General features: G+C 44.1%; 1 protein-coding gene across 3 annotated transcripts in view; it reads right to left on the minus strand.

Moving 5' to 3' along the window:
• The window catches only part of SLC35F4 (solute carrier family 35 member F4), a 63509-nt gene that overhangs the window by 29815 nt on the left and 6809 nt on the right, over positions 1–26885 (minus strand). For 2 of the 3 annotated variants that reach the window (XM_014579619.4, XM_089778310.1), the window contains exons 2-3: positions 6816–7004; positions 2481–2778 (exon numbers count right to left, since the gene is read on the minus strand). In XM_014579619.4, coding sequence (XP_014435105.2) covers positions 2481–2778; positions 6816–7004 — 487 coding nt within the window. Of the gene's footprint in view, positions 1–2480; positions 2779–6815; positions 7005–26885 lie in introns of those variants that run through there. The other variant, XM_025190837.3, reaches the window with a different exon arrangement.

Genomic DNA, 26885 nt, shown 5'->3' on the forward strand with positions numbered 1-26885 from the left:
TAAGCACTCAGAATTTCCTACTTACTTTTAAGGAGCTCCCTGGAGGCCATTGTGGGGATGGGGAGGAGCGGACAATAGAAGCCCTGTAATTTGGGTAAGAATCCATTGAAACCTCACTGCACCAGGAATAAGGGGTAGAGGGGATCTCTCGAATCACAAATCCCAGCATCAAGAATTATTCAGACATATGGCCTGGGGGGAAGGATCCCGCAAGGTCTTGAGCAGCAGGAAAGACTCATCCAGCTTCCTGGATCAGCCCATATTGTCTACATTCAGCTAACAGTATTATCTATCTAGTCAATATCAACCAAAGCAGCATCTTCCCTTTCAAGGCCTGACCCATTGACCTCAATGGGCTTTAGATCAGGCACAAAGAATGCATTCATTCAAATAAAATTGTAACACACTGTTTTCAGAGGTGAGGAGCATATTACAGGGCATAAATGCTTTAGTGAGTACATGTTGCATGACCAGGTAGAGGGGAGATGAGCTTTCTTAATAATACAGATATTTGCAGGCTGCCCAAATATTTGTTCTCATCATTTTGTTGTGGTGGATATATAAAGAGAAGATTAATGGACTGACACCCAGAAATGAGTTTCTCACACAGGTAGCTGCACAAGCATTCCTCCTGATGTGTTCACTTCCTCTAGTTTTACTATTCGTTGGCTGAGTTCTCCCTCCTAGCCACAAAGTGGATCAGGCTTGATGTTTTCCCAAACCGTCCCAGCTTAGGAAGAACTGGGAAGAAGGGACTGTTCTTGCACAAGTGGCTGTGGGCTTTGGAGCAGCAACTCATTAAGTCTGATTTTAGATGGACTGATTCGATGGAAATAATAATTTAAGGCCAACTTCAGATCTCTACAAGGGCATCAGACGAGGGAGTTAGTCCCTACATCCCAAGCCCATGGCTGTTAAAATTCCCAGGCTGCGGCTAGACTACATTCCTCTTTCAAAAGAGGAATGCAAATGAGGGAAATCGAAAATGCAAATGAAGCACTGATTTACAAATCTCTGGCTTCATTTGCATAATTTCATCCGATCACTTTTTCGGAAGAGATTTAAAAAAAAAAAAGCAGTCTAGACAGGGTTTTTTCGAAAAAAATCCCCTTTTCAAAAGAACCCTATAAATCTGATTTTTTCAGGAATAAGGGTTCTTTCAAAAAAGGGTTTTTCCCCCCTCATTTGCATTCCTCTTTCGAAAGAGGAATGTAGTCTAGACGCATCCCTAGCATTCTCAATGGCAATTTCACTGCACTCTCAGCAAGAATCCAGGCCATATGTTGGCTAATACCTCCCTCCGCAGACACGGGGTTGCTTGCAGAACAAGATGTTATCCAACAGGAGTAAGAGTATCCAAAAGTGGTCCCTGTTTAAAATCGTGCTATGGTTGCTTTGGCAGGATGTTTTACTTCTGGTGGGATGAATTCACTTGCAGTCCCTGGAACAATTACAAGTTGGCTACTAGAGGGGAACAGGGGTGTGTACAAGGTTGCACCTTTCTAACGCCTGGTGACTGGACCCCTGAGGCCCCATCCACTGCACTGCCTCTTCATCCCAAGACCCCAGCCCTGCTCGGCTTCTTCCCCTAGACCCTGACTGAGCCTTTTCGGCCTCTTCCCCCCAAAGCCTCACCCCTTCTCCGCTTCTTCCCCCAAATTAAAAAGAAAAAAGGGGACATCACAGCTTTTCAAATGGCACCTAGATAGACAAGAGAAAATCCAGACAGGTGGCAACCTTAGATGTGTATGTCACTGCCCATGTAATCTGAAATGATAACTGCAATTATATTCCCAGCATTTCTTCACTTCAGGCTAGACTGAGTTTGCTCTCAGCACGTAGCTGCATTGTGCAAAGTGCAGACTAGGGAGGGAACTATGATTGTTTAGCTCACAAGTCCTGCCCTGGTTCTCCTAGCATGGGAGGAGGCAGCCTTCATGAGAAAGGGTTGAAATTCATCTCCTTATTCCCCCAAGGTATTCTGTGACTTGATATGTGGACAGCCTACACAGGGGAGTGCGGAAATGGTTTTCATACCATTATTCCCCTACAGGGGCACTCAAGACAAAACCACAATCTTCCCTTCAGTAACCATCCTCCCAACTTAGAGCATCGTCTTGGCCAGCCCTGATTTATTCCATTCTGACTTTATATTAAGGTTGTATCTTACAGATTCAAATCAGGCTTACAGCAATGCAATCTATCACAGACACATCGATACAATGTATAATCCATGGTTATAAGCAACCATGTTGAACTCAATAAGAATCTATAAAAACTGACTATTTATGAAAGCCAATGTAAAGAATCTATTAACTTCTAATAAACTATATATGAATGGCACCTTAATATAAAGTCTGGTGTTTATTCTGCCCCATATTAAAAAAGCAAACTATATAGCTAGAGTCTAAGAAAACAGCTGCCATTTGAGTCAACAGTTATGGAGCTACTTAAAGCAACAGCGTCACAATAAAACCTACCTGAATTTTTTGATGGGAGACTGCTTTTCCTGTGCAGTTGCAAGGTGCCCAGAATAATAAACGGGGAAAAACAAAATGTTCCAGTTTGTTGAAAACCAAGTCATGAAAAATGGGTAATCAAAGTTCTTATATGTGATTTTCACAATCTGTGTGGTTCCAACCCAAGAGGAGGAGACTGACAAGATTATTAGAAATCCCCAGACAACCTTAAGAAATGTAGATGTACAAGATTGACACCGGGTCTGTGCTTGGTTTTCTTGGCTGTTGTTCTCGGTGTTGTTTTGTGTCCCTTCTTCTCCTGAAAAAAAAAAAAAAGAGAGAGGAGAATTACACGCAAAATGGATCCATTTCAAGGAATTCATAATTTCGGCTAGAGAACTGGTTCATCCCTCTGAACCAATCACAATGCCCCAAGGTAAGCACTTGGAATGCTGTGTAAAGAACTACATCGGTAATAAAACAGCAGAAATTTCAAGGTGATGGGAATAATGTACAACCAAACTACAGTGGCACAAGATGAAAGAACTCCGCTACTGCCACTGTGTTGGGTCGTTCTTCTGTCAGTCAAGCCTGCAGCATACAACTGAATGTCTTTCTTAGGACCAACTACATTACAAAGCCACAACCTATGCATATTTGTTTTGTGAGCCCATAGATCTGAACCTAGGAACAAGCCTCTAAAGGGTACGTCTAGACTACACCTCTGTCAACAGAGAGATGTAGATAAGGCATGTCGAAATTGCTAATGAGATAGGGATTTAAATATCCCGCACTTCATTAGCATAAACGGAGCTTTTTCTAAAAAAAACCAGCAGTCTAGACACGGATCTGTCGAAAATAAACCCTTTTATGAAAGATCCTGTAAACCTCATTTTTTGAGGAACACAGGATCTTTCGAAAAAGCATTTATTTTCAACAGATCCGCATCTAGACTGCTGGTTTTTTTCAGAAAAGCTCCGTTTTGAAAAAAAAGTGGTGGTCATGTTTATGCTAATGAAGCATGGAATATTTAAATCCCTGCCTCATTAGCAATTTCGACATGCCTAATCTACATCTCTCTGTCGACAGAGAGGTGTAGTCTAGACACAGCCCCAGATTCAAAGATCTTGATTCGGAAGCCACATTTTTATTTGCAAGCCTAGGGAAAAACCATTTGAAAAAGATTTCCATTTTGAAGTTCATCACAAAGGTCATTGCAGCTATAGACTTAAAAATGCAAATGGAACAAAACTAGAACTTGGCACAACCAGTCACAAAAGAAAAAACTATACAGGAAAAAGAAACAGATCTCTATCATTCCAGACTCTTGTTACTGTGGAACTACTGAAACAGCTGATACATTTTGCTCCTCCCTTGGTCTGCTGTGCCAGTTACTACTCTAGAATGCACCACGGTGGTTTGGTGTTATGAACAAAGGTGTTAATGTTAAACCCATTATACGCAGCCACTCCACCTAAACAGCAGCGACCTTAACTTCATATTTTTCCTCTCTATAGGTTTGACCAGCATATGACATTTTCTATCATGGGGATCAACTTGTTTATTTATGTTAATAGGAGCTATGCATCAGCCTTGAAGATATGACAATGTAGCCTGAGTTCTGTTTTAGAATAGTTCAACAAAATAGGAAAGAAAGGCAGGATTTCAGACCAAAGCTTAACTTTCCTTGTATGCAGTTGTTTTTGATATAGGATTAGCATAACATATATGTAGTGGATCAAGTTAGTAGAGGTACATTGGGGTGTGTTTGATCCTGGAAATGTTTATTTTCATTATAACAGAGAATGCATTAAAACCAAGAACTTTATAATGTGGAAACAGTGCATTTTGCAACTGTGCATTGGTCTCTTTCTAGAATATAGATGGTAAGGAGATACACCAGCAGGAATATTAACTCCTGGTCAAATCACTCAAGTCAGAGATGTCAAAGAATATGGGCCAGTCCTTGGTCTGCACTGGACCTCCAGGTTGGGGGTTGAGCTGCATGCCAAAATCTATCCTCATAAAAGAGTTGAGTTATAGAAAACACAACAGTAAAGCCAATCCGGCAACAGCGTGTCAGACAAGGATGGCAGAGCCTTTTTCATCTCAAAGCGACAGCCATTAGCTCTTCCATTGTGTACTAGCAAAGAAAGAGTAAAATAAAATTAAAGATCTACTCATACCATGAAGAGGATAATAAGAGGGTGCTTTGAAAAGTGTGTTAAAATGACTGCATTTTTGTAAAAACGCTCTCTTTAACTGGTGGTGGGCAGGAGCCAGAACAAGACATTTTAGTCATACTCATAATGACTGACACCTACAACAGAAAGGTAAATTATAGTTTGTTTGCAAATCAGAGGTGCGGGAACAAAACATGTTATACAGCATCCACAGGTGGGACAACCTGCCAAGCAGACCTACCATGCAATTAACTCTCATTGATCTAATTGTTACAGTAATCACAGAACAACACAATTTTAAAACACTGTTGCATAAGCCCTACATTTTCCAGATACCAAACAACTATGTAATCACTATAACTACGCATGAAGTATCATTAGCATTTGGTTTAGATTTTACAGTCCCAGATTTGGAGCTTCAGAGGGGTAGCCGAGTTATTCTGTAACTGGAAATCTTAACAAATAACGAATGGTCTAGCAGCACCTTAAAGACTAACAAAACACTCACGATACCCTCTACATCAGGCATGTCAAACTTGACGCCTACTGAGGGCCACACAAATGAAAACTGCTAGCTTTCAAGGCCACCAACGAAAATGTACTTCTATCGGAAAGTCGTAATTATTTATTATTATAGATTGTTTTAGGTATATTTTATAAGATGTTGTCAGGTCTTGTTTGAAAATAATACAATAATTTGATGTGTAAAATTGCTGTTATGTGTTCATATATAATATTTTTTAATTGAAATATACATTTAAAGTACTGTACTTTTTAATTTTTTTTATGATACATAACTTGTTTTGTTCAAATAAAAACAAGTATAGACAGTGGTTAATAAACTATAACAGGCTTCTGTGAAAGTTTGAGATACTTTGTAAGTTTGAGATTTTGCATAAACATATAATTATTCGTGTGATTGCAAAAAATGGATATATTTATTGATATAAAATTAATATAATACGTTTTGTGATTTAATGTGGGAATAAATAAATAACAAACAAAATATTAAATTAAACTGAACTGAGAAGTAAATTTGAAGTGCCTGTTTCACTCCAGCTTGTTGATCTTTGGTATGGTTTCCTCTTTTTTTTTTTTAACCTATGAAGATTATGGCTTTTTTATAGTTCTAAAAATTCAGGTCTATCCCAGACTGCAAATATGAGAGGTTCAGAAACAATAAGGGAGAGACTCATATCTCAGAATAATTGCTTCAGCGTTCTCTCCCCCAGAGCCAGGCACCCCCAGCCTCTCTGCTCTAACCCAGTCTCCCTCCAGGTGCTGGCTGTGAGCAGGCGCTGGGGCGTGAGTAGTCCAGGCGTGTGGTTCAGAACCCAGTGGGCCGCACTCAGATAATTCATAAACATGTAGTCGCAGGCCACAAAACAATTCAATCGGGCCGCATGTTTGACATGCTTAATCTACATGTTCTGTCAGTCTTTAAGGTGCTGCTAGACCATTTGTTGTTTTTCAAGTTTTTCCAGATTTGGAGGTTAATGAAAAACAACAGATACACTCATTGTGAGTTCTTGCTTGGTTCAAAAAGTTACATGGGTCCCGGGTTTAATTGTTCTAATAGAGTAGAAGAGTCAGTAGCATATAAATTCCTTTGAAAATCCATGGGATTTCGGCTCCTAAATCAATAAAGCACTGCAGAAGTCTCATCCACCAACAAGGATAAAAAAAAACCAATAACAATTCTGAATAATGAGTCTGGGACCTAGAGTCTGAGAGGGTGGCCTACAGACAATGTTCCCTCTAATTTGTTCCATCTGTGTGAGGAATAAATTTTGTTGTGTGCATCAAGGCATGTGTGGATGTGCACCCCCAGTAGAAACACGTGCTGACAGCTGTGGGCGCTTTGTAAGACTTAACTTGGGTGTTATTTGTCATCCTTTAAAGGTCTTCTGTGTCTATTGGGCGTATGCATCCAGCTTCTCAGATACTAAAACACATTCAGGACCATGCTTTCCCCCCCCCCCCCGCGCTACTCTTCTCCCCTCCAAACCCCAATTTGCAAAGAAAAGGCTTTCGTGTGGCTGTGCGGCCCATGGCACAGGAGACCACGTCAATGCTTTCTGGCTTTGCCCCAACCACGGCATCCTTCCGAGACAGAGGAAGGCAGCCTATCGTAGGCCTCGCGCCCTGCCGGAGACGCGGCTCATGTGCCTACCTGATCGGATCTGCCCCTCGACTCTGCTGTGCCGGCAGACTCCAGAGGGGCTTCGACTCTGCAGCTCAAGAATGGGAGCAGAAGAGTCTTCCACAGCAGATAAAGGGGAGAGCTGCCTACTGATGCCGCTGCGCGTGCTGGGGCAGTTGACTCCCGGCTTGCATCGGGTGACCGATGATCGTGAGGCACCTGAGAAGAAAGAGGTTGCATCAGTTTGAGGGTAAGCTCCCTTGTGGAAAAGCAGTGGTGGGTTTTCAAACATCCTGACAGTGAAATGCATACGAACGACTCATTAAGGAAGGGGGCACACCACAATCAGTAGAGTGCCCATTGGGCAAAAATGAATTCTCAACCTTCTCCCCCCCTATACAGAAGTGCACTACGACAATTAACTGCTTTTCTTGAAGGAATGAGAGCCCTAAAGGGGAGCACATTGCTAGCAACCATGCGCCGTCCGTTGGGCGTGAACAGTCAAAGAGACATTTGTACTCACATGGGCCCTTCCTGACCACTGACACGGGCAAAGGGAGAGAACACTACTTCCTTATGGCATGGGAAGGGATTTGGGGGAGGGGAATGATCCTCCACAGGTGTCACCGATGACAGCCTTACAAGAGGAAAGTTTCCTCTTTGCTACATCCTGCACAATGTCCCACCATTGGTACTTGAAGTCCTCGATGTTCTGCAGAATGAAACTGAAGCCAGTGATAACTCTTTGCAACTAGGACAACCGTTAGATCATTGCTTTTACGACCAGGTCCAGTTAGGGCACTGAAATGCCTTCTGGCATATCACATTGGAGCCACAAGTCTTCAGAGAAGTTGTCTTTTCTCCTTCACCTGGATGGAACCACCACAAATGTGGAATAGATGTCTATCCCTAGGAGGCTGGAGAAGAGGTGGAAGGTGGCAGGTTAAGACCCAGAACCCAGAATCAACCGAATGTTAGGTTGCCACCGTTTTTGCTGCTGAGGAAGACACCATGTTCTATGAGCAAGAACTTGCAGGAGAGAATGAAAAACCAGTAGGTGACAGAGGAGAACGGACAAATCAGCATGATGGTCTAAATCTGGCCAACTAAGACTGGCCCTTCTCTTCCACGTGATGAGTGTCTTGCACAGATTCACAATTTTATTTTAGGCTGGGGGTTTCTTTAACCTGTCATCATACAAGTAGCACATAAGGGTCTCCTCTGTTACTAAAGCAAGCTCACATGGAATAGGGAAATGTACGACATTCATTAGTTAATTGTGGCTGGCTATTCACATCCCTAACAGCTTTTTTTTTTTCTCAATAGGTACCTGTATTAGCCAATCCCACAGTGTTATTTACACTTACACTGGCAGCCACTGGCTTTGCCAGGACTCTAGTGGCCTTGGCATGCTAACCAAATCTGTTTTCCAATGTAACTAAACCAAAAACCTGCTTGTAAGATGCCAACATCCTTCTTACATAAACAGCAAGCATCACTCAGGCTTCTTTTTGGGCAGCTAGTTCCACGCCCAACAGTGCACCAGGGCACCTAGACACAGAGGAACATCTGGCAGAGCTCACAAAACAAGTCACATCCTTCTCTGGGTTGGGTGTTCCATGTTCTTTAGGGAGTCATCAAATGAAATGCAACCCCATGCTCTGCGTGACTCTAGACTCTATTAGATGCTAGGAGTGGGCAGCAGTATATGGATCACTTGATGACTCTCTGTACTGTTCCATTTCCTGTAATGCACTGTTGGAAGACAGGATAGTGGGCCAGATGGACAATTGGTCTGACGAGATGGGCCTGTTCTTATGAGTTCTGTAGCTGGTAAAATTATCCTATAAATACTCCCACTTAAAACGTGTAACTATGGGAGCACACCTTCTATGGTGAATATGGGAGAATATAATAACACTTCTCCAAACAGTCCCCCAGAGACTTGTGTAAACCTTTATCCTGTACTGCATTATTATTGGTTTACAGCCGTAAACCCGACTGATATTAGTTATTTAGTCTCCTGAATGTATTTCATAACAAAGCAAAGTGCAGTCACGCAACTGACTATACAATTATCAGCACTGTAACCTTCACTTTGACAGCCAGACTCTCCATGTCCTCCCTCCTAGCCTTGTTTTTCCCTGCCTCGTAAAGAGGACTGCTATCATGTACTTGTAAGGAGGCTGCACTCGCTTCTCATGGCATAGAACATGTCCCTGCATTCTCTCTCTGTCTGACTATGGTGGGTCTTCGCTGACTCGGCCCTCTGGCCAAAGCCATACACAGTCAGATAAAAGCAAAGCAAAACCCCTTTCAGGGGTATAAATCCAAGAGGGGCCTCTCTGAGTGCTCTTTATAATGTCTTGCTTAGCTTGCTCCACCCCAGGGCTTCTTCCTGGAAGCAATGTCTTCACCCTCTCATGGCCTTTCTGGTCCCAGCTCTTCACTTGGGACACAAAGAGTTTTGTTCTCCCTCTGAGGTTCCACAGTGGCCAGACCACAGCCCATAATGGCTAACAGTGGCTAATAGCCCTGTAGGCTGTGCTCTTGTGCAGCCACTCAGGAGAGATTTTAATGACACCCAGCTGATTAGCAGAGTACCCACAGCTAAGGTTTGTGTTTCTACTGGTGATACATACACTTTGGTGCACATAAACATTTATTCTGCACATGGATGGAAAAGATTAAAGGAACATTGGCTAGGGGGTGGGACCTAGGCCTGCCCACTACTCCAGGTTCCAGCCCAGGAGCCCTATAGATAGCAGCTGTCGTTGTTACCCTTTATCTAAATTGTGCTGCTATTCTAATTCCTTGGGCTACTTTTCCATGGTCCTGCACTGTCTCCACCCTTACTTCAGGGCATTGTCCCAAAGGAGCTCCTGCAAACATGCTCAGGGCTCCTGGCTTTTCCAAGATTCTGGCAGCACTACCTCATCTGAGGTCTTGAAGCAACTTCAACCAGCCACCATCCATTCACACTCTCCCAGTTCAAGCAAGGATCTGAACTGGTTCTGGCCCTACAGCTCTTCTTATACTGATCTGCTGGGCCCTGATTGGTTATATCCCACACAGCTATGTCTAGGCAGCTTGGAGGACCTCTCTACTGCCCTCTTTTGGGGCAGAGTGCATCAGGACCACAAGTCCTCCTCCAGCAGAGGGCCTCAGGGCCCCATCCACCCTGTCACAGTACCTCATAAGAGATAGGAACAGTTTGTAAAACTCTTTGAAGGTGAAGAGCACAACATATGTACTAAGTATTCACAGACACTTACCTTCCTTCCTTCCCTCCCCCCCTGCATCCTCCTCCTGTTCTGCAATGTGATTTGTCCTTTTCATATTTGTTCATTTTTTTTAATTGTATCCTTTGGTATATATGGTTGTGACTACTTTCTTCCACTATTTGATCTGAGGAAGTGGGTCTGGCCCACGAAAGCTCATCATCTAATAAACCATCTTGTTAGTCTTTAAAGTGCTACGTTGTCCTGCATTTTGCTTCAGCTACCCCAGACTAACACGGCTACATCTCTATCACTACTAAGTATTGTGATTGATTTAGAACATTTCACTCATACAACAGAGCACAATGACTTACTCTACAATAGTCAAAGGATACTTGCAACATCCACAGTCTGAAATCCAATGAGATAAACTGACCTATACTTTTAAGCCTAAATTTTCAGAAGTCACTAGTGATTTTTGGAGTCCAGTATTAAAGCATCTTAAAAAAGCCTTATTTTTCATGCTATGCACCCACCCTCTGAAAATGAGCTTATTAAAATGAGGATAAAATAGAAATAGGCATCACAAAGTAATTGCACGCAGCTCACATCCCAATCCATAACCCAGATCTAGTGCCATATAAAGCACAGGGATTTGGCTCAGTAGGAGCTTGGTGAAGTATTTGTAACTAAAACTACAGAAAGTTTTTTTTCTTACATACGCATACAAACAGCTCCTAATTATTTAGATGCTGCATAACAATGTGGCATCAATCTTTTTGCACATGTTGGGAATCTTGAGCAGCTGAGACTGAAATTGCCAATTAAGAGACCATATTTAATTTGAAGACCTTCCTTGTTTTAGTGCAACAGTCTTTCCTGATTTTCGAGAACAATTGGGTAGCACAGCAATTAATCAATAATTCATTCTTACAGTGGGAAAGTTTTGGACTATGTCACTTTAGGCCACTGAATCTAAATATATTTCAAGGATATGTTTTGACTGTGAAGGTGAGCAGAAACATTCCCGTTAATTTATCTAAGGCCACTATTTTTTAGTAGCCAGGTCAACAAATTACACATTGCTATACCATGTAAAGAAATCCCACACATTGTTTTGCAGATCACAGATGCCTACATGCACCGTGGTACCTCCAGCTCATATTAGAAGAACTCAAAAACAGAGCTTGCATAGCTACAAATCTACATAGAACAGTTTCGTTCACCGAACGGTTCAGTGCACCAGCATAACAAGAGCAGTGTTTACAACATGGATATATATTCTCCTCTCTTTCTATGAATCGTCACATGTGGCTATCGAGGTATATACTATGGATGTGGCCACATGGCTGCCTAGAGGAATGAGCCCATCTTTGCCCTGGCAGCTCCTGACTACGGCAAAATCGGGCGGGCTTCCCCAGTAGACCGTAGACAAGCAAGGGATGAGGGAGCGAAACAGGGTGGTTTTATGGCTCTGCCCTCCCATGTCAGAGGTGGACTGGTAAACGAGGGATGTGAGCCATACCCCCCAAAAGGGGGGAACAACTTGCCCTTTCCTTAGAGCCCCTAAAAGCCAACTGGCAAAGGGTTCACTGTCATGGAGCTGCAATTCCCAGCTGGCCTGACAAACTGACCACACTTAACACATCGCTGTCATAGTTTAAATGTCATGTGCGGTAACAAATGACCACAGTGGTTCTCCTGAGCACTGTAGGACTGCCAGGCAAAGACGCTGAATGTACATACACTTGAACCTCTTTAAATCCAATAACCCTGGGAAAGAAGGATTGCCAGATTAAAGGTATTTCCAGGCCAGGGAGGGAGGGATGGAAATGCAAGGAGATGGTGGTGGTGGTGCTAAGGGGATTTAGTTGGTGCTCAGTGTCCTCTGCTGCTTCTAGCACCACACCCACCATTACGGCAGGGGAAAGCCTTCGGCAGAGCATGTCACTGCGCTGCCATTCCCCCAGATGGAGGGGAAAGGGAAGTAGCAGCACACTGAGCCATTTCTGCCTCTGCCCGCCAGGGTCTGTATCATGGGTGCTCCCAAATTAGGGACACCCGGAGCACGGCGGTTATAGTGTACTAAAAATATGTTTAAACGATGTAATTAGGCAGAGTCGATATTTTTTCCCCCAGACCAAAGAATGCTGAGACCTCTGAGGTACATTGATCGGGGATAAGACAAATACGATGGAAGCTCATTTGCATCTGAGGAAAACCGGAAGAATAAGTTAACAGGAGGATGAAATCGCAGCATGGTGTCAAAGTGCCCCGAAAACACAAAGCAGCAGGACACAAGGAGCTTATCTAAAGGTACCTTTCAAAGGAAATAATTTGAAAGGTTTGCTGGACTATGAGACGGGACAGGAGCCTTTTGGTTATCCATCACTGAGGTAGCAAAAAGGACAACACTTTTTGTATCCATTAAAGTTTGATCCCCGGCCCTGAGGACTGTGGCTGCTGAGAGATTGCTTTAGGTTAGAAACCTATCTTAGACAAGCTTTCAGCCCGTTAGTGATCAGTATTTGGCTTGTAGAGCTGCCCATGAAAGCTCATGAAACCATCTACATGTTTCGTTAGCCTATAAAGTGCTACCAGACCATTTGTAGTTTAGTCCCTTAAAAGTGTGTTCTGTTTCCGTTTTATTTGTAAGCATCACTGTTTCTATTATTCTTACTCAATACTTACTTGAATCTCTGTTCTTGCTTAAGAATTCTACCTCTTTTACCAGAAGGTCTTCTCAGAACTGTGATACTAAGTAGCACATACCTTCCCAGTTGAATCAAGCAAGCTTTTGCATATGAAGTTTCTTTAGAAGCAGCGGACTTAAAAATTACTGAGAGTATCTAGTGACAGGGACTGCACTCTCCAGGCAGCTCTTCTAGGAAGTTTGGGAACAGAGGTGCATCAAGTATTAACATGCGAGGCAAAGTAAGGGCTGGCAGACTGCTGGGCAGTTTGGCTGGGGTGGCTGGCAGTCTGAGCATTGTGATCCAGTGTAGCACTAGGAAATCTCTCTCTAACAGAGAGTAACATATCCAACAGAGCACAAGAGGGAGGCTAGGAGGAACTGTGACATCAAGAGGGGTCTCCAGGGCTGGCATTGGCCCAGTGCAGTTTAGGTAGTCATCATCTGCACAGAGCTCTATCTTGTTATGTACTTCCTGGGCCATCATTACTGAGGATATATCTACACTGCACCGCTATTCTGGAATAACAACACTAGCGTCCACACAGCCATTGCATTACTGCGGAAGAAAATCGAAATAACGGAGGGCTTTTTCCAACATTGGTAAACCTCATTCCACGAGGAATAACGCCTCTTCTGAAAAAGCTCTTTTGGAACAGGGTGTGTGTGGACACTCCACTGCTGCTATGTCGAAATATCTCCTCACTAGGGCCATTCTAAGTTATTCCTCCCCAGTGCCTCCTGGGGCTCTAAACTGAGATAGCGCATCCACATTAGGGGAGCCTGCCTTGGACTAATTTTGAGGATTCTCTGTAGTGTGGATGCTCTATTTCAAAATAAGCTATTCCAGAAGATATCTTCCAGAATAGCTTTTTCCAAAATAAGCTTGCAGTGTAGACATACCCTGAGTGCCTACAATCATCAATAGTTAATGATTTACCTTCGCAACACCTCCCATGAATTATTAGTCCCATTTTACAGACAAGGAACTGACACACCCCCAATTCTGTGTCTGCCACAGACCACTACATTGTACCCCGTCTGCCTGATGGGAATACCTCCATCAGTTCCTTTCTTCAGAATCCCTGCTCTTCCTCTCAGAGCGCCTCGCATTCTGCCACGCTAATAATCACTCCCAGTGAGACAGATCCATCTCCAAACCACGCCATAGGATTTTGGGGCTTAGTTTCAGTGACTTTTTGGAGGTTTTTCCTCCCATGCCCACGTGATTTCTCTCCTCTGACATGCTTTTTCTGTTGCAAATGCCGTTGGTTATGGACAGGAGGTAAGATTCACGGAGACAAGCAGTGAAGCAGAAAGCTGTATTCTGTCATGTTCGGCTCACCCTCCCCATTTCTCAATGACTTGCAGTTTCAGACGGTAAAAAGAAGATTTTGCAAAGAAGAACATGGAGTTAGTGTAATTGTCCATACACACTGCCTAGCAAAACCATTCTCACATGACTACTTTACATTAGCTACTGGCAACTATTGCATAATCTGTAATTTACTGTGTCCTAAACCCTCCCCAGACTTCAGCAGAATAGAGTAACACAAGGGATGAATCTAGCCAATGATCTTACATACATACCATACAATTTATGGTAATAGATATCGGGGCTGATCTCCCAAACAGCAGAAAAGCCGCAAGACTGCTTTAATGCTCTGCTTTGATTATTCAAGTAAGAAAATGGTTAATGCATGATCCTCAATGGCTGATTGGCTCCTTTGAGGATTCCTTTCGTATTCTGCCATTCATGAATTTCCAAAAACAGACGTACAGCCACTCCCCGAGTTACGACCACCTCCACTTACAACCATCCGCACTTACGACCAAAGTAGTCATAAATGAGGATCCGAGTTACGAACGGCGATCCGCACTTACGAACAGCGCGGTCACCATGTAACTCTATGGGATCCAAGTTACGAACACTTCGAGTTACGGACCAAGTGTTGTTCGTAACTCGTGGAGTGGCTGTAAATCCAAAACATGCAGCTCAATTCTGTTGTGTACCTTACTCTCCTAAGTAACTAGATTACTTGTGTCAGTAACAGTTGCAGGATGGGTCTCTTACACCAGGTGCTTAAGTCTAAGAGTTTGTAGATTAACTCTAAGAGAGTGTGCCCTGCTGCAACAATAAGAGGGAATAAATCCCCTCTCTAGATCCCTGATGCACTTACATAGTCTATGCCCAGATTGAAGATCCTAGACATAGGGAAGGAGATTGCAGCAGATACAAGTGAGGATGGAGTGGGAAGAGTCATGAATTTACCCTCCTCCCCCCACCCCTCCATTTGCTCATGGAGTACTGAAGACAAGTATAGTGATTTACTCACCCCCAGTACAGCTCACCCAAAGCTGCTCGCAAGAGTCTGTATTACTGTGCAGATGGGTATTGATCTCCCCCCCAGCTTCAAAACCCATTGAAGCACTAAGTATAAAAATGTCTCCATTGTGTAAAAAATGGAGCAGCATTTTCATACCAATGAGCTACAAAAACACATTCTGGAAGGTGAGGTGGTTCAGCAAGATGGATTGGCTCAATTCCTCAAGAGTATCTACGACAGGAAGCATATCAGATCAGCCTGGAATCACCTCATTTGCTTAGGATTTCAGTGTCATGGTGACAGAGCTAGCTGCATTCTTGCCTCCTTCTCTGGTCTCTCGGAGTGCACCTGCCTTAGCCTGCAGGCCTTGTGCCCATCCTGGGATGGAATTCTGGGATTCCTCCACTGGATGTTAGGTGACAGTACACAGAGGATCTATAATGCTTGCCCAGTTGGGCTGGCTGGGTTCATCACCAGCTGGAAGCCTTTTTTGGGAGCTCTGGCCAGTGGCACATGCAGTGACCAGGCACTTTTCTTTCTCTTAATAGTAGGAACAATAGATAGCAAAAGAGTGAAAGGTTTTTAACACAAGGTCTACATGCCTGCCTACCTTACCCTGTGGCCGGCCGGCCCTAAGCAGAGACTCTCTTCATTGTCTCTTCCAACAGGGACCCATACCCTAACTTGAGAAGGAACACTCTTATCCTCCCAGATGCCCTTTGTCTCAGACATTTGATCCTCCTGTGTTTGTTACCTGGGATCCTTTCCCTTGGCAATTGATGATTCTTACCAACCACCACAGGACATACCACACTAATACCAACCCTGGTACCTTCCCTTGCAACAAACCCCGTTGCCAGCTTTGTCCACATATTCATTCTGCTGATACCATTATTGGACCTAACCAAGTGAGTTATAAGATCAAGAACACATATTCCTGCGCATCCAGAAATATAATCTATGCTATCATGTGCCGAAAGTGTCCGTCCGCTATGTACATTGGACAAACATCTCAGACACTTCGCCAAAGGATTAATGCCCACAAAACAGATATCAGACAAGATCACAAAGAGAAAACAGTTTCTTGCCACTTTAACCAGAAAGGACACTCTCTAAATGACTTAGCCACCTGCATTCTGCTACAAAGACCTTTTACATCTGCACTTGAAAGGGAATCCTCTGAACTGTCATTCATGTTAAAATTCGACACTTACCACCAGGGACTTAACAAGACTTTGAACTTTCTCACCCATTACCAAGACAGTTTCCCCAATTATCACCTGTAATACCATTAACTCACAAACATCCCACTCTCCCTACCTTTAATATCAGCAATTCACAGACACTTACCTTCCTTCCTCCCCCTTCCCACCCCCCCGCATCCCCCTTCTGTTCTGCAATGTGATTTGTCCTTTTCATATTTGTTCTTTTTTTTAATTGTATCCTTTGGTATATATGGTTGTGACTACTTTCTTCCACTATTTGATCTGAGGAAGTGGGTCTGGCCCACGAAAGCTCATCATCTAATAAACCATCTTGTTAGTCTTTAAAGTGCTACATTGTCCTGCATTTTGCTTCAACTACCCCAGACTAACACGGCTACATTTCTATCACTATTCCCTTGGCAAGCGAGGCTGGTGAGCTCTGCAGGTAGTCAGAGGTAGAACCTCAAAGCAAATGGCCCCTGAAGGGGGTCCTGGCATTGGCCAATGGGTGGCATTCTGAAACCAGGGATGTCTCTGGTTGCCAGCTGCTGGCCTCTTGCCCCTTTCCCCCAGCTGTGCGAGGGAGGCATGTGACTCTTCATGCTCCTCCCCCCTGCCCCACATCACCACTGGCTCAATCTTGGTACACGTTCAAATATGCCATAGCTTGGCGGTAAATCGGAATAGGCCCCTTCTGAGACACCAGGAACACATGGGCTACGTCTACACGGCAGGTTTTTTGCGCAAGAACAACTGTTCTTGCGCAAAAACTTGCGGAGCATCTACATTGCACGTGCATTCGTGTGCAAGTAAATTTACAGTAAAGCGTCGGAACAGAGGGCTTCTTGCACAAGAGTTATTACTCTCCCCATGAGGAATAAGCCCTCTTGCACAAGAGCTGCGGTTTCACACGGTTCTGCACATGCACAGATTGCTCTGCACCAGCTCTTCCGGGTTGTAATCTACTCACCACGGGCGAGTAGATTACATTATTTGTCGAGCTCTGCCTATGACTAAAATGGCCATCAGAGTTTTCTTGCGCAAGAGAGTGTCCACACTTCCATACAGTGAACTGCTTGGTAATAATGACCATAAATGCAATTAAATTTAACATTCATGTAGGGGGTGGGGGAGGTCTGCTGGGAGGCCCTCCCCCAGCAGACCAGGGAGACGCGCAGCGGCTTTTCTCGCCGCGGCTTTGCTCCGCGTCTCCCTAGTCTGCTGGGAGGGCCCCCCTCCCCCTCCCCCCAGCAGACCAGGGAGACACGCAGCGGCTTTTCTCACTGCAGCTTTGCTCCGCGGCTTTGTTCCACGAGGCGTACAGTTAGTTCGGATTAGGAAGCCTAATCCGAACTAGCTAGTCCATGCCGCATATAACCGCGCGGCACAGGGTCCGAACTAGCCGGCATTTAAAAATGGCGCCGGCCGGCTTTATGCAAATGAAGCCCAGGAAATTCAAATCCCGGGCTTCATTTGCAACTCCGTATGACTACATTACCCCCCCTAGTTCGAACTAGGGGGGTAGTGTAGACATACCCTAAGTCTCAGTAGAAGCTTTGTCACTATGGCTGTGTCTAGACTGGCAAGTTTTTCCACAAAAGCAGCTGCTTTTGCGGAAAATCTTGCCAGCTGTCTACACTGGCCACTTGAATTTCCGCAAGAACACTGACTTCCTACTGTCTGAAATCAGTGCTTCTTGCGGAAATACGATGCTGCTCCCGTTCGGGCAAAAGTCCTTTTGCACAAAGCTTTTCCGCAAAAGGGCCAGTGTAGACAGCTCAGATTTGTTTTCCGCAAAAAAGCCCCGATGGCGAAAACGGCGATTGGGGCTTTTTTGCGGAAAAGTGCGTCTAGATTGGCACGGACGCTTTTCTGCAAAAAGTGCTTTTGCGGAAAAGCGTCCGTGCCAATCTAGACGCTCTTTTCCGCAAATGCTTTTAACGGAAAACTTTTCCGTTAAAAGCATTTCTGGAAAATCATGCCAGTCTAGACGTAGCCCTTATGTATATTATGTTTTCAATGTGCATGACTTTGCATTTATCAACAATGAATTTCATCTGCCATTTTGTTGCCCACTCAGCCGATTCTATCAGACTTCTTTGTAACTCTTTGCTGTTAGCTTTGGACGTAACTATTTTGAGTAATTTTGTATCATCTGCAAATTTTGCCACGTTATTGCCATCCACTTCATACATATTGAACACTACGGCTACGTCTACACTGGCCCCTTTTCCGGAAGGGGCATGTAAATTTCACGAGTCGTCGTAGGGAAATCCGCGGGGGATTTAAATATCCCCCGCGGCATTTAAATAAAAATGACCGCCGCTTTTTTCCGGCTTTTAAAAAAGCCGGAAAAGAGCATCTAGACTGGCCCCGATCCTCCGGAAAAAGTGCCCTTTTCCGGAGGATCGGGGCCAGTCTAGACGCTCTTTTCCGGCTTTTTTAAAAGCCGGAAAAAAGCGGCGGACATTTTTATTTAAATGCCGCGGGGGATATTTAAATCCCCCGCGGATTTCCCTACGACGACTCGTGAAATTTACATGCCCCTTCCGGAAAAGGGGCCAGTGTAGACGTAGCCTACTTGTCCCGCTCAGATCCTTGGGGGAACCAACCAGTTACTTACCTCTCTATCCACTGTGAAAACACTGTTTATTCCTTCCCTTTGTTTCCTATCTTTTTAACTACAGCCAGTAAATGGTGGACCCCGAGTTACGAACGCGATCCGCGCTTACGAACAGCATGGTCACATGTAACTCTATGGGGTCCGACTTACGAACAAGCCGAGTTACGACCAATTGCTTGGTCCATAACCGGTTCGTAAGTCGGAGAGAGGCTGTAGTCATTGATCCACTAGAGAACCTTCCCTCTTATCCCATGACAGCTTTCTTTGCTTAAGAGCCTTTTGTGAGGGACCCTGTCAAAGCTTTTTGAAAATCCAAGTACACTATGCCCATTGGATCACCCCTGTCCACATGCTTGTTGACACTTTCAGAGAATTCTAGTACAGGTTGGACCTCCCTGGTCTGGCACTCTCAGGACCTGAGCTGTCCCGAACCAGAGAGTTGCTGGACCAAGGGAGGTCAGTGCTCCTCTTCTGGCTGCCCACTCCCAGACTCCTCTCCCTGGGTCTCTCTGCCCTGCCCTGGCCCCTCTAATGCTGACCCGGCTGGGGCTCCCGAACCCCAGCTGGGACCACCTAGCCACTGCAGCTGCGCTGCTGCAGGGTGTTCCCCAGAAGGGGCCGCCCGGCCACCTCGCCCCTCTACTAGGGCCGGCCTTGCTGGGGCCGGCGATTCCCTGGGGCTCCCTGAAAGGGCCGTCTGCCTCTGCCAGCCCCACTTCACAGGGGCGTTCTTAGCCAGTGCTGCCCAGTCACCCCAGCTCTGCTGTCACCAGGGGTTTTCCAGAGTTCCAATAGGGGCTGCCTGGCTACTTCCGGCCCTGTTCCTGCCAGAGGCTCCCTAGCCAGGCCTCCCACCACCAGCAGCCCCTCTGTAGCCATGGGTTCCTCGGCTCGGGCCAGGATTCCCCAGCCGCCTGGCCCAGCTGACACTGAGGATTCCCCTGCCCCTAGCTGGGGTTCCCCAGCCACACCTACCCCATTGACGTCGGAGATTCCCAGCCTGGCCCAGCTGCTGTTGATCCGGCCTGAGCTCCCTAGCCCCTATCTTGTCTCCCACTGCTGCCTCCTGTGCTCTTTGGTCAAGCAACATCCATGGCCCTGCCGGACCATGGATGTTGCCGAACCAGAGAGTCCCGGATTTGGGAGGTTCGGCCTGTAGATAGGTGAGGCATGACTCTTCCCCAACATACGATGTTCATTTTTGTGTCTGATAATTCTGTTCTTTACTATACATTGAACAGAATTGCCTGGTCTTGAAGTTAGCCTTACCAGCCTGTAATCACCAGGATCACCTCTCAAGTCTTTTTCAACAATCAGTGTTACATGAGCTATCTTCCAGTCTTCTGGCACAAGAGGCTGATTTAAGCCATGGGTTACATACCACAGTTAGTAGTCCTACAATTTCATGTAAAAGTCCCTTCAGAACGCTTGAATAAATACTGTCTGGCCCTGGTGACTTACTGCTGTTTAATTTATCAATTTGTCCCCAAACCTCCTCCACTGACACCTCAATCTGGGACTGTTCCTCAGATCTGTCACCTAGAAAGAATAGCCGTGTTATAGCTATCTCCCTCACATCCTCTTCAGTGAAGACCAAAGCAAAGAATTCATTTTGCTTCTTTACAATGGCCTTCTCTTCGTTGAATGCTTCTTTATCACCTCAATTGTCCAGTCGTCCCACTGATTGGCAGGGTTCCCGCTCCTGGTGTTCTTAAAAATAATTTTGCCGTTAGTTTTTGTCTCTTTTTCTAGTAGCTTTTCACATTCTCTTTTGGCCTGCCTAATTCATACTTTTACACTTGACTTGCCAGGACTTATGTTCCTTTCTATTCTCCTTGGCATTTGACTTTCATTTTTTAAAGCATGCCTTTTTGGCTCTGTCTCTTTTATTTGTTTAGCCAAGGTAACTTTTTTGTGTGGATCTCTTGCTTGCGTTCTTTAAATTATTATTTGGGATGTACATTTCATTTGAGCCCCTATTACAGTGTTTTTGTAAAAAAAAAAAAAAAAAAAAAAAGCTTCAGTGCAGCTTGCGGGCATTTCACTCTTGTGACTGCTCCTTTTAATTTTTGTTTAGTCTCCTCATTTTTGTGTAGTGGCCCTTTATGACGTTAAAAGCTACTGAAGTGGGTCTCTTTGGTATTTCCCCCACCCCCTACATGAATGTTAAACTTAATTGCATTTATGGTCACTATTACCAAGCAGTTCACTGTATTCACCTCTTGGACTAAATCCTGTACACCGCTCAGATTAAATAAAAAATGATACTCTTCCCTTATGAGTTTCAGACCACTCCAAGATGTTGTCATTAATGGTGTCTAGCAATTTTCTCTCTGCATCTCGTTCTGAGGTGATGTGTTCCCAGTCAATAAGAGGATAGCTGAAATCCCCTATTATTATTGGGGTTATTATTGGTTTTGTAGCCTCTCTAGCCTACCAGAGCATTTCACAGTCACTACAGCCATCCTGGTCAGGTAGTCAGGGGAAGAGAAACCCTGCTCTATTGAGAGAATTTCTCCCTCCTCCCCATATCCTGTAGCATGATGGGGAGGGAGGTGTCTCCCATGTAAGAGACTGGAACAGGGCAGAGGGACCCCTGGGTCTCACACATGGGGTAAACTTACACCAGCTTCCTGAAACACGGAATTGACGCAGTCGTCTTCAACCATATTCAAAATGGTGTCAAGTCACAGAAAATTGTACAATAACCTTCAATATGAGTCTTTTACTCTGTTAGTTGCTGGGTATACTGACCAGTTGTTTTAATAGATGCCAGCCAGGGGTCTCGGACAGTTTGTACTAAAAGACGCTGGGAGCGTCTATTGGAAGTTTTACGGTAGCGTATAATGATGTCATAGTGAATAGTAAAAACATGGCAAATGACATTGAAATAGACACCAGCTGAAATTTTTCTTAAATCCAAAGGGGTTGTGGAATGTATCCAGCAAGTGACTGTCTGAGCAGGACTCAGTAACCCCCTCAACTGGGTTTGACTTAAACTAGAGCATCCACTGGCTAGGTCACTGTCAGCATGCTGCCTTGGGCCCCACAAACTCTTTGGCCAGGCCTGTGTTCAAGCATGGAATTTCTATTCACAGAGATTCTCTGGTACAGTTTGATTCATTATGATTCTTACTATATTTGACTCTCTGCTTTCTTTTCTGTACCCTGGTATTAACATGTCCCATTGATATCACTATTCTACCATGTTTCTGTGATGCCTAGCGCATTAATTATCCCCATTTTACAGGTGGACAGCTGAGGCACGAAGAGGCTAAGTGACTTGCCTGCAGTTATATGGAAGGTTTATGGCAGAGCATGGAAACTGAACACAGATTCTCTCAAATCCCAGGCCAGGGTTCTAATCACTGCACCATCCTCTGTATCCTCTATTGAAATACATTTTTAAAAACTCCAATGCAGCCTTTAAAACACCAGCAATATGAGGCTGTAACATTTTTACAGGCCAGGCCAAACTGGGAAAGAAAGGAGCTAGAGGTCTGTGCACAAAGCATGAATATTTGCAACACGTGATCAATAATATTTAGCATTTAATGCACACAGTACATTTAAAGCATCTTTAAAACCTTATTCAATCCTCACAGCCTCCATAGGAGGTAGATGGATAGGTAACTATTACTATTCATACATTACATATGGGGAAACTAAGAAACAAGGCCACTTGCCCAAGGCCACTCGATGTGTAGGTGTCAAACTCTTAACTAGAATCCTGGTAACCCAAATCCCAATCCTTTGTTGTAACCATTGGACAAAGCTACAACTAATTTGTATGTGTAGTTCCCCCACTAGTGACTGCATGACATAATCCTGCCCCCAAAAGCACATTCTCAGGGTATTATGGGCCTGATCCAAAGCTTCTGAATGGAAAAAGTTCAGAAAAGGGCAACAAAAATAATTAGGGGTTTGAAACAGCTGCCATATGAAGAGAGATTTAAAAGACTGGACTTGTCATCTTAGAAAAGAGGAGACTAAGGGAGGATGTGATAGAGGTCTATAAAATCATGACTGGTACTGAGAAAGTGAATAGGGAAAAGTTATTTACTCGTTCCCATAACATAAGAACTAAGGGTCACCAAATGTAACCAACAGGATTAAAACACACAAAAGGAAGTACTTCTTCATGCTACACACAGTCAGCCTGTGGAACTCCTTGCCCGCAGATGTTATGAAGACCAGGCCTTTAACAGGGTTTAAAAAAGAGCTAGATAAATTCATGGAGGTTAGATCCACCAGTGGCTATTAGCCAGGATAGGCAGGAATGGTGTCCCTAGCCTCTGTTTGTCAGAGGCTGGGGAAGGGTGACAGGGGTGGGATCGCTTGATGATTCCCTGTTCTGTTCATTCTCCCTGGGGGCAACTAGCATTGGCCACTGTCTGCAGACAGGATACCGGGCTAGATGAACCTGTGGCCTGACTCAGTATGGCCATTCTTCTGTTCAATTCTCCAAACTCTGGGTGCCACTTTGGTAACTCTGCCTACAAATGTGTGCCTGCATACACAATGGGTGACACAGAAAAACCTGTTCCTAAGGGCAGGTTGGGCCTAAGTGCTTGATTCCTGTGCCAACATATGGAAATCCGAAGGGCGTGTCGGACATCAACCTTTCTGTAAGCGTAGGGCTCTTCATCTTGTGGCGGATCCAAACCCCAGTGGGACTCTGCTCTGACTTCAGCAAACTTTAGATCAGGCCCTTCATTGAAAATGTAACAAGAGGAGGCAGAACTTGCAGGAAAACAAATCAGTATTCAAGTCCATGAGCCATTATTCTTAGCTCAACTTGTATTTAATTCACACATGTACTTTTATCTTGTTAGTTAAAGCCCCATTAGGAGCATGGAAATATTATAGGATCTATCTCTTGTTAATTTTTTTCTTCTCCAGTTAGCCAAACAGATTCTTCCTTACTCTCATTTAAACAGACTCAAATGAATAGGGTTGCCAGATGGTTTCAACAAAAATACTAGACACACTTGACATTTCATCACAATCTACATTACATCTTATTTAGAAAATACCGGACATTTGTATTTTCTTAGTTATATTTTCTCAATTTGTTTCCCTAACAGAAAGCTCAAATACTGGACTGTCCTGTTCAAAAACGGGCACTTGGCAACCCTACAAATGAATAGCACTGTTCCTATTTGAACAGCAATACCTTCAATTTGTTTGACACCAAAAATAAAAATCTCTATGCACCAGATCTATGAAAATATCAGCACAGCCTCAGGAATAATGTTTATGAGATAGTTTCTGAGATGGGCTGACAGACAGAGAAAGAAATGTTGCATTTTGAAATATATTGACTATGTATTATTTTAATTCTCTCAGTGATGGAGAATGACACATTTTAGAGTATTTAAAATTTAGTCCCAACTCAAGCCTGTATTGACCTAAACAGGACTTAGATTGGGCCATGCAATTACTGTAGTATTGAGCTGATTTGGGATCTAGAATTATTACACTGAATCATGTGATGTTTAATCAGAACTAGAGCTGTTTGGAAAATGGAATTTTCATTCCCCAAGAAATTCCAATATTTCAAAACAGGAGACACACACACACACACACACTTTCATAGAGCAAACAGTTCTGAAAAATTTTGATTTGGAAACATTGAAACAAACTTTCAACATAGCCAATCAAAACATTTCATTTAAAAAAAAGTCAACATTCCAGAATGTCAATTCGAAACAGAACATTGATTTTGACACAACTTCTTTTAGTTCTGAAAGCACTTCTGTTGAAACAGTTCTACTCAGGACCCTAATGTTTCCATCTCTGCCCTGATTATTCCCCACACAAAGGAGAATCTGTGTGTGCAGACCTCCTTTTGGGAGATCTTCATAGGGTCAAGCATCTGGGGGTAGAAAGGTAGATAGCTGCAGGGTAGGGCTCAAAGAGACCTGCAAGCCACCTCCTCTGTCCACCCCATGTCACTCAGAAATTAACACCGCCACCCTCTGCATTATCCCTTGTGCAGAATCTCTTCTGCACTGTGACTCTTCTAAAGGGCAAATCCCTGGGCAGCTATTGCCAGGGAATGTCTAAGCAGTATGATTTCCAATGATGTTGTGCTGATAAGGATGTGGACGAGACATAGGACAATGTGGAGACACAGGATCTGGGACAGAGTGGGCCAGCTGCAGCCCATTGGTGTTCTCTGTGTGGCCCACAAGCTATTTTGTTTACTGTTGTCCACACACAGGGTTGCCAGATTCTGCTGGTTTTCGTCTGTGTATTTTTTTCTTGCTAGGATAACAAATGTGGCATGCACTTAAAGCAAGGGCTTGTGAAGTGAGGTGTGTGCTGATGGCACACAACATTGACTGTGAGAGCCATGTGAGCTCTCTGCATCCAGTCAAAGTGCTGCTATGATTCAAATGCCACAGCCCACAAATTCTAGGTGTGCAAGCCCAGTTAACAAAAGTACCCTATCCCGGGAGACCGTCTTGGTTACGACAACCTTGTGGCCCATTGAGATGAAGGAGGAATGCTCATTCAGCCCATTCATTAGCCCATGGCTCCTCATTTGGGGAATCCAGGAAGTCAGTGGAATCCTCTGCTAATTCCAGGTCATATGTGGAGGAACCAGAGTTGTTGACTCGAGTCCCACGACTTGAACTCGAGTTCGACTTAAGTCGCCTAGGTGACTCAACTTGAGACTCGACTCGGGTTCATTGTTTGTGACTTGAGACTCAACTTGAGACTTGCTAATTTTGTTAAATTGACTTGGTGAAAAAATTGTCTGAAAATGCCAATATTGATGGCCTGTACAAAAGTGACTTGACATTTTTGAAATTAAGACTTGAGACTCAACTTGAGACTTGACTCGAAAGTGACTTTAGGGACTCAAGACTTGACTTGAGACTCGACTTGGACTTGACAATGACGACTTGAAGACAACATTGGGAGGAACTAACACAGCCCCCAAAAGCATATTCTTAGGGCATTGTGGGCCTGATCCCAACCTTTCGACGTCAGCTTAAATGACCTTTTTGAGGAAAACTCAAAGACATTTCCTTCTGTACGAAGGAAGGAACTGGGCCACCAAGGATACGTCTACACAGCAACTAGACACCTGTGTGCGGGGGAGGTTCTAAAAAGCCCTCACCTGGAAGTCTATATGTAACCACCACCAGGTGGATTTGAACCTGGGACCTCTGGAGCTTTATATCAGCAACAAAAACTCCACAGCCCCACTCAGCAGCCCCAGGCCTACCAGCGGTGTTACTTTGCTGTGTAGATGTATCCTCAGTTCAACTGAGTTAAGAGTTTCAGAATCGGGTCCTTGTATTTCATCTCTCTCTAGCATATTTTTAAAATAATGAAGGAAAAAAAGGGATATCTTTTGCCACAAACATAGCCACACAAAGTCTCTGTGCCACTGGGCTTGACCCAAAACTGACTGAAGTAAATGGAAACACTGCCATTGACTTCAATGGGCTTTGGCTCAGGCCCATCATCTGGTGTGGATGCATTGCCAGTTGGGATACCTAAACACAAAATATATGATCTAAAGCTGAGCCACACATGTCAAACACAAGTCTTTTATTATGAACCATCTTTGTAATAAAACTTACTGTACACTGCCTCTTCTAGCCTCACTGATTTATATATTTTATTCCTAAAATAAAAGGTTTATATCTCTATAGACACAAAAGGAACATTCTGAAAAGTCCAGTGTTGTTATACAGCCCTGACTATGGGCAGGATTCACACATCACTTTCACTGCAGTAAAACAAAAGTAACTCCACTGAAATTTATGGTTTTACACTGGGCATAAAACTGCTGTGAGGGGAGAATCCAGCTCAGTCTTTGAACACTGGGAAAGAAACTACTCAGATTTTAAACAAACAAACAAACAACTCTATAATTGAAGTGACCCAGGCTGTCAATAAATGGGACAGATGCTTTGATAAACTCTCCGCTCTCAAGGCTCCGGATCAGGAACCACTGGAGTGGACGGGGTCTAGGTCCCCCTACTTTACCTCTCCCCCACCCCTTTGTGAC

Source organism: Pelodiscus sinensis, chromosome 5 (assembly GCF_052426305.1).
Source record: "Pelodiscus sinensis isolate ZL-2025 chromosome 5, ASM5242630v1, whole genome shotgun sequence".
Taxonomy (NCBI): Eukaryota; Metazoa; Chordata; order Testudines; family Trionychidae; genus Pelodiscus; species Pelodiscus sinensis.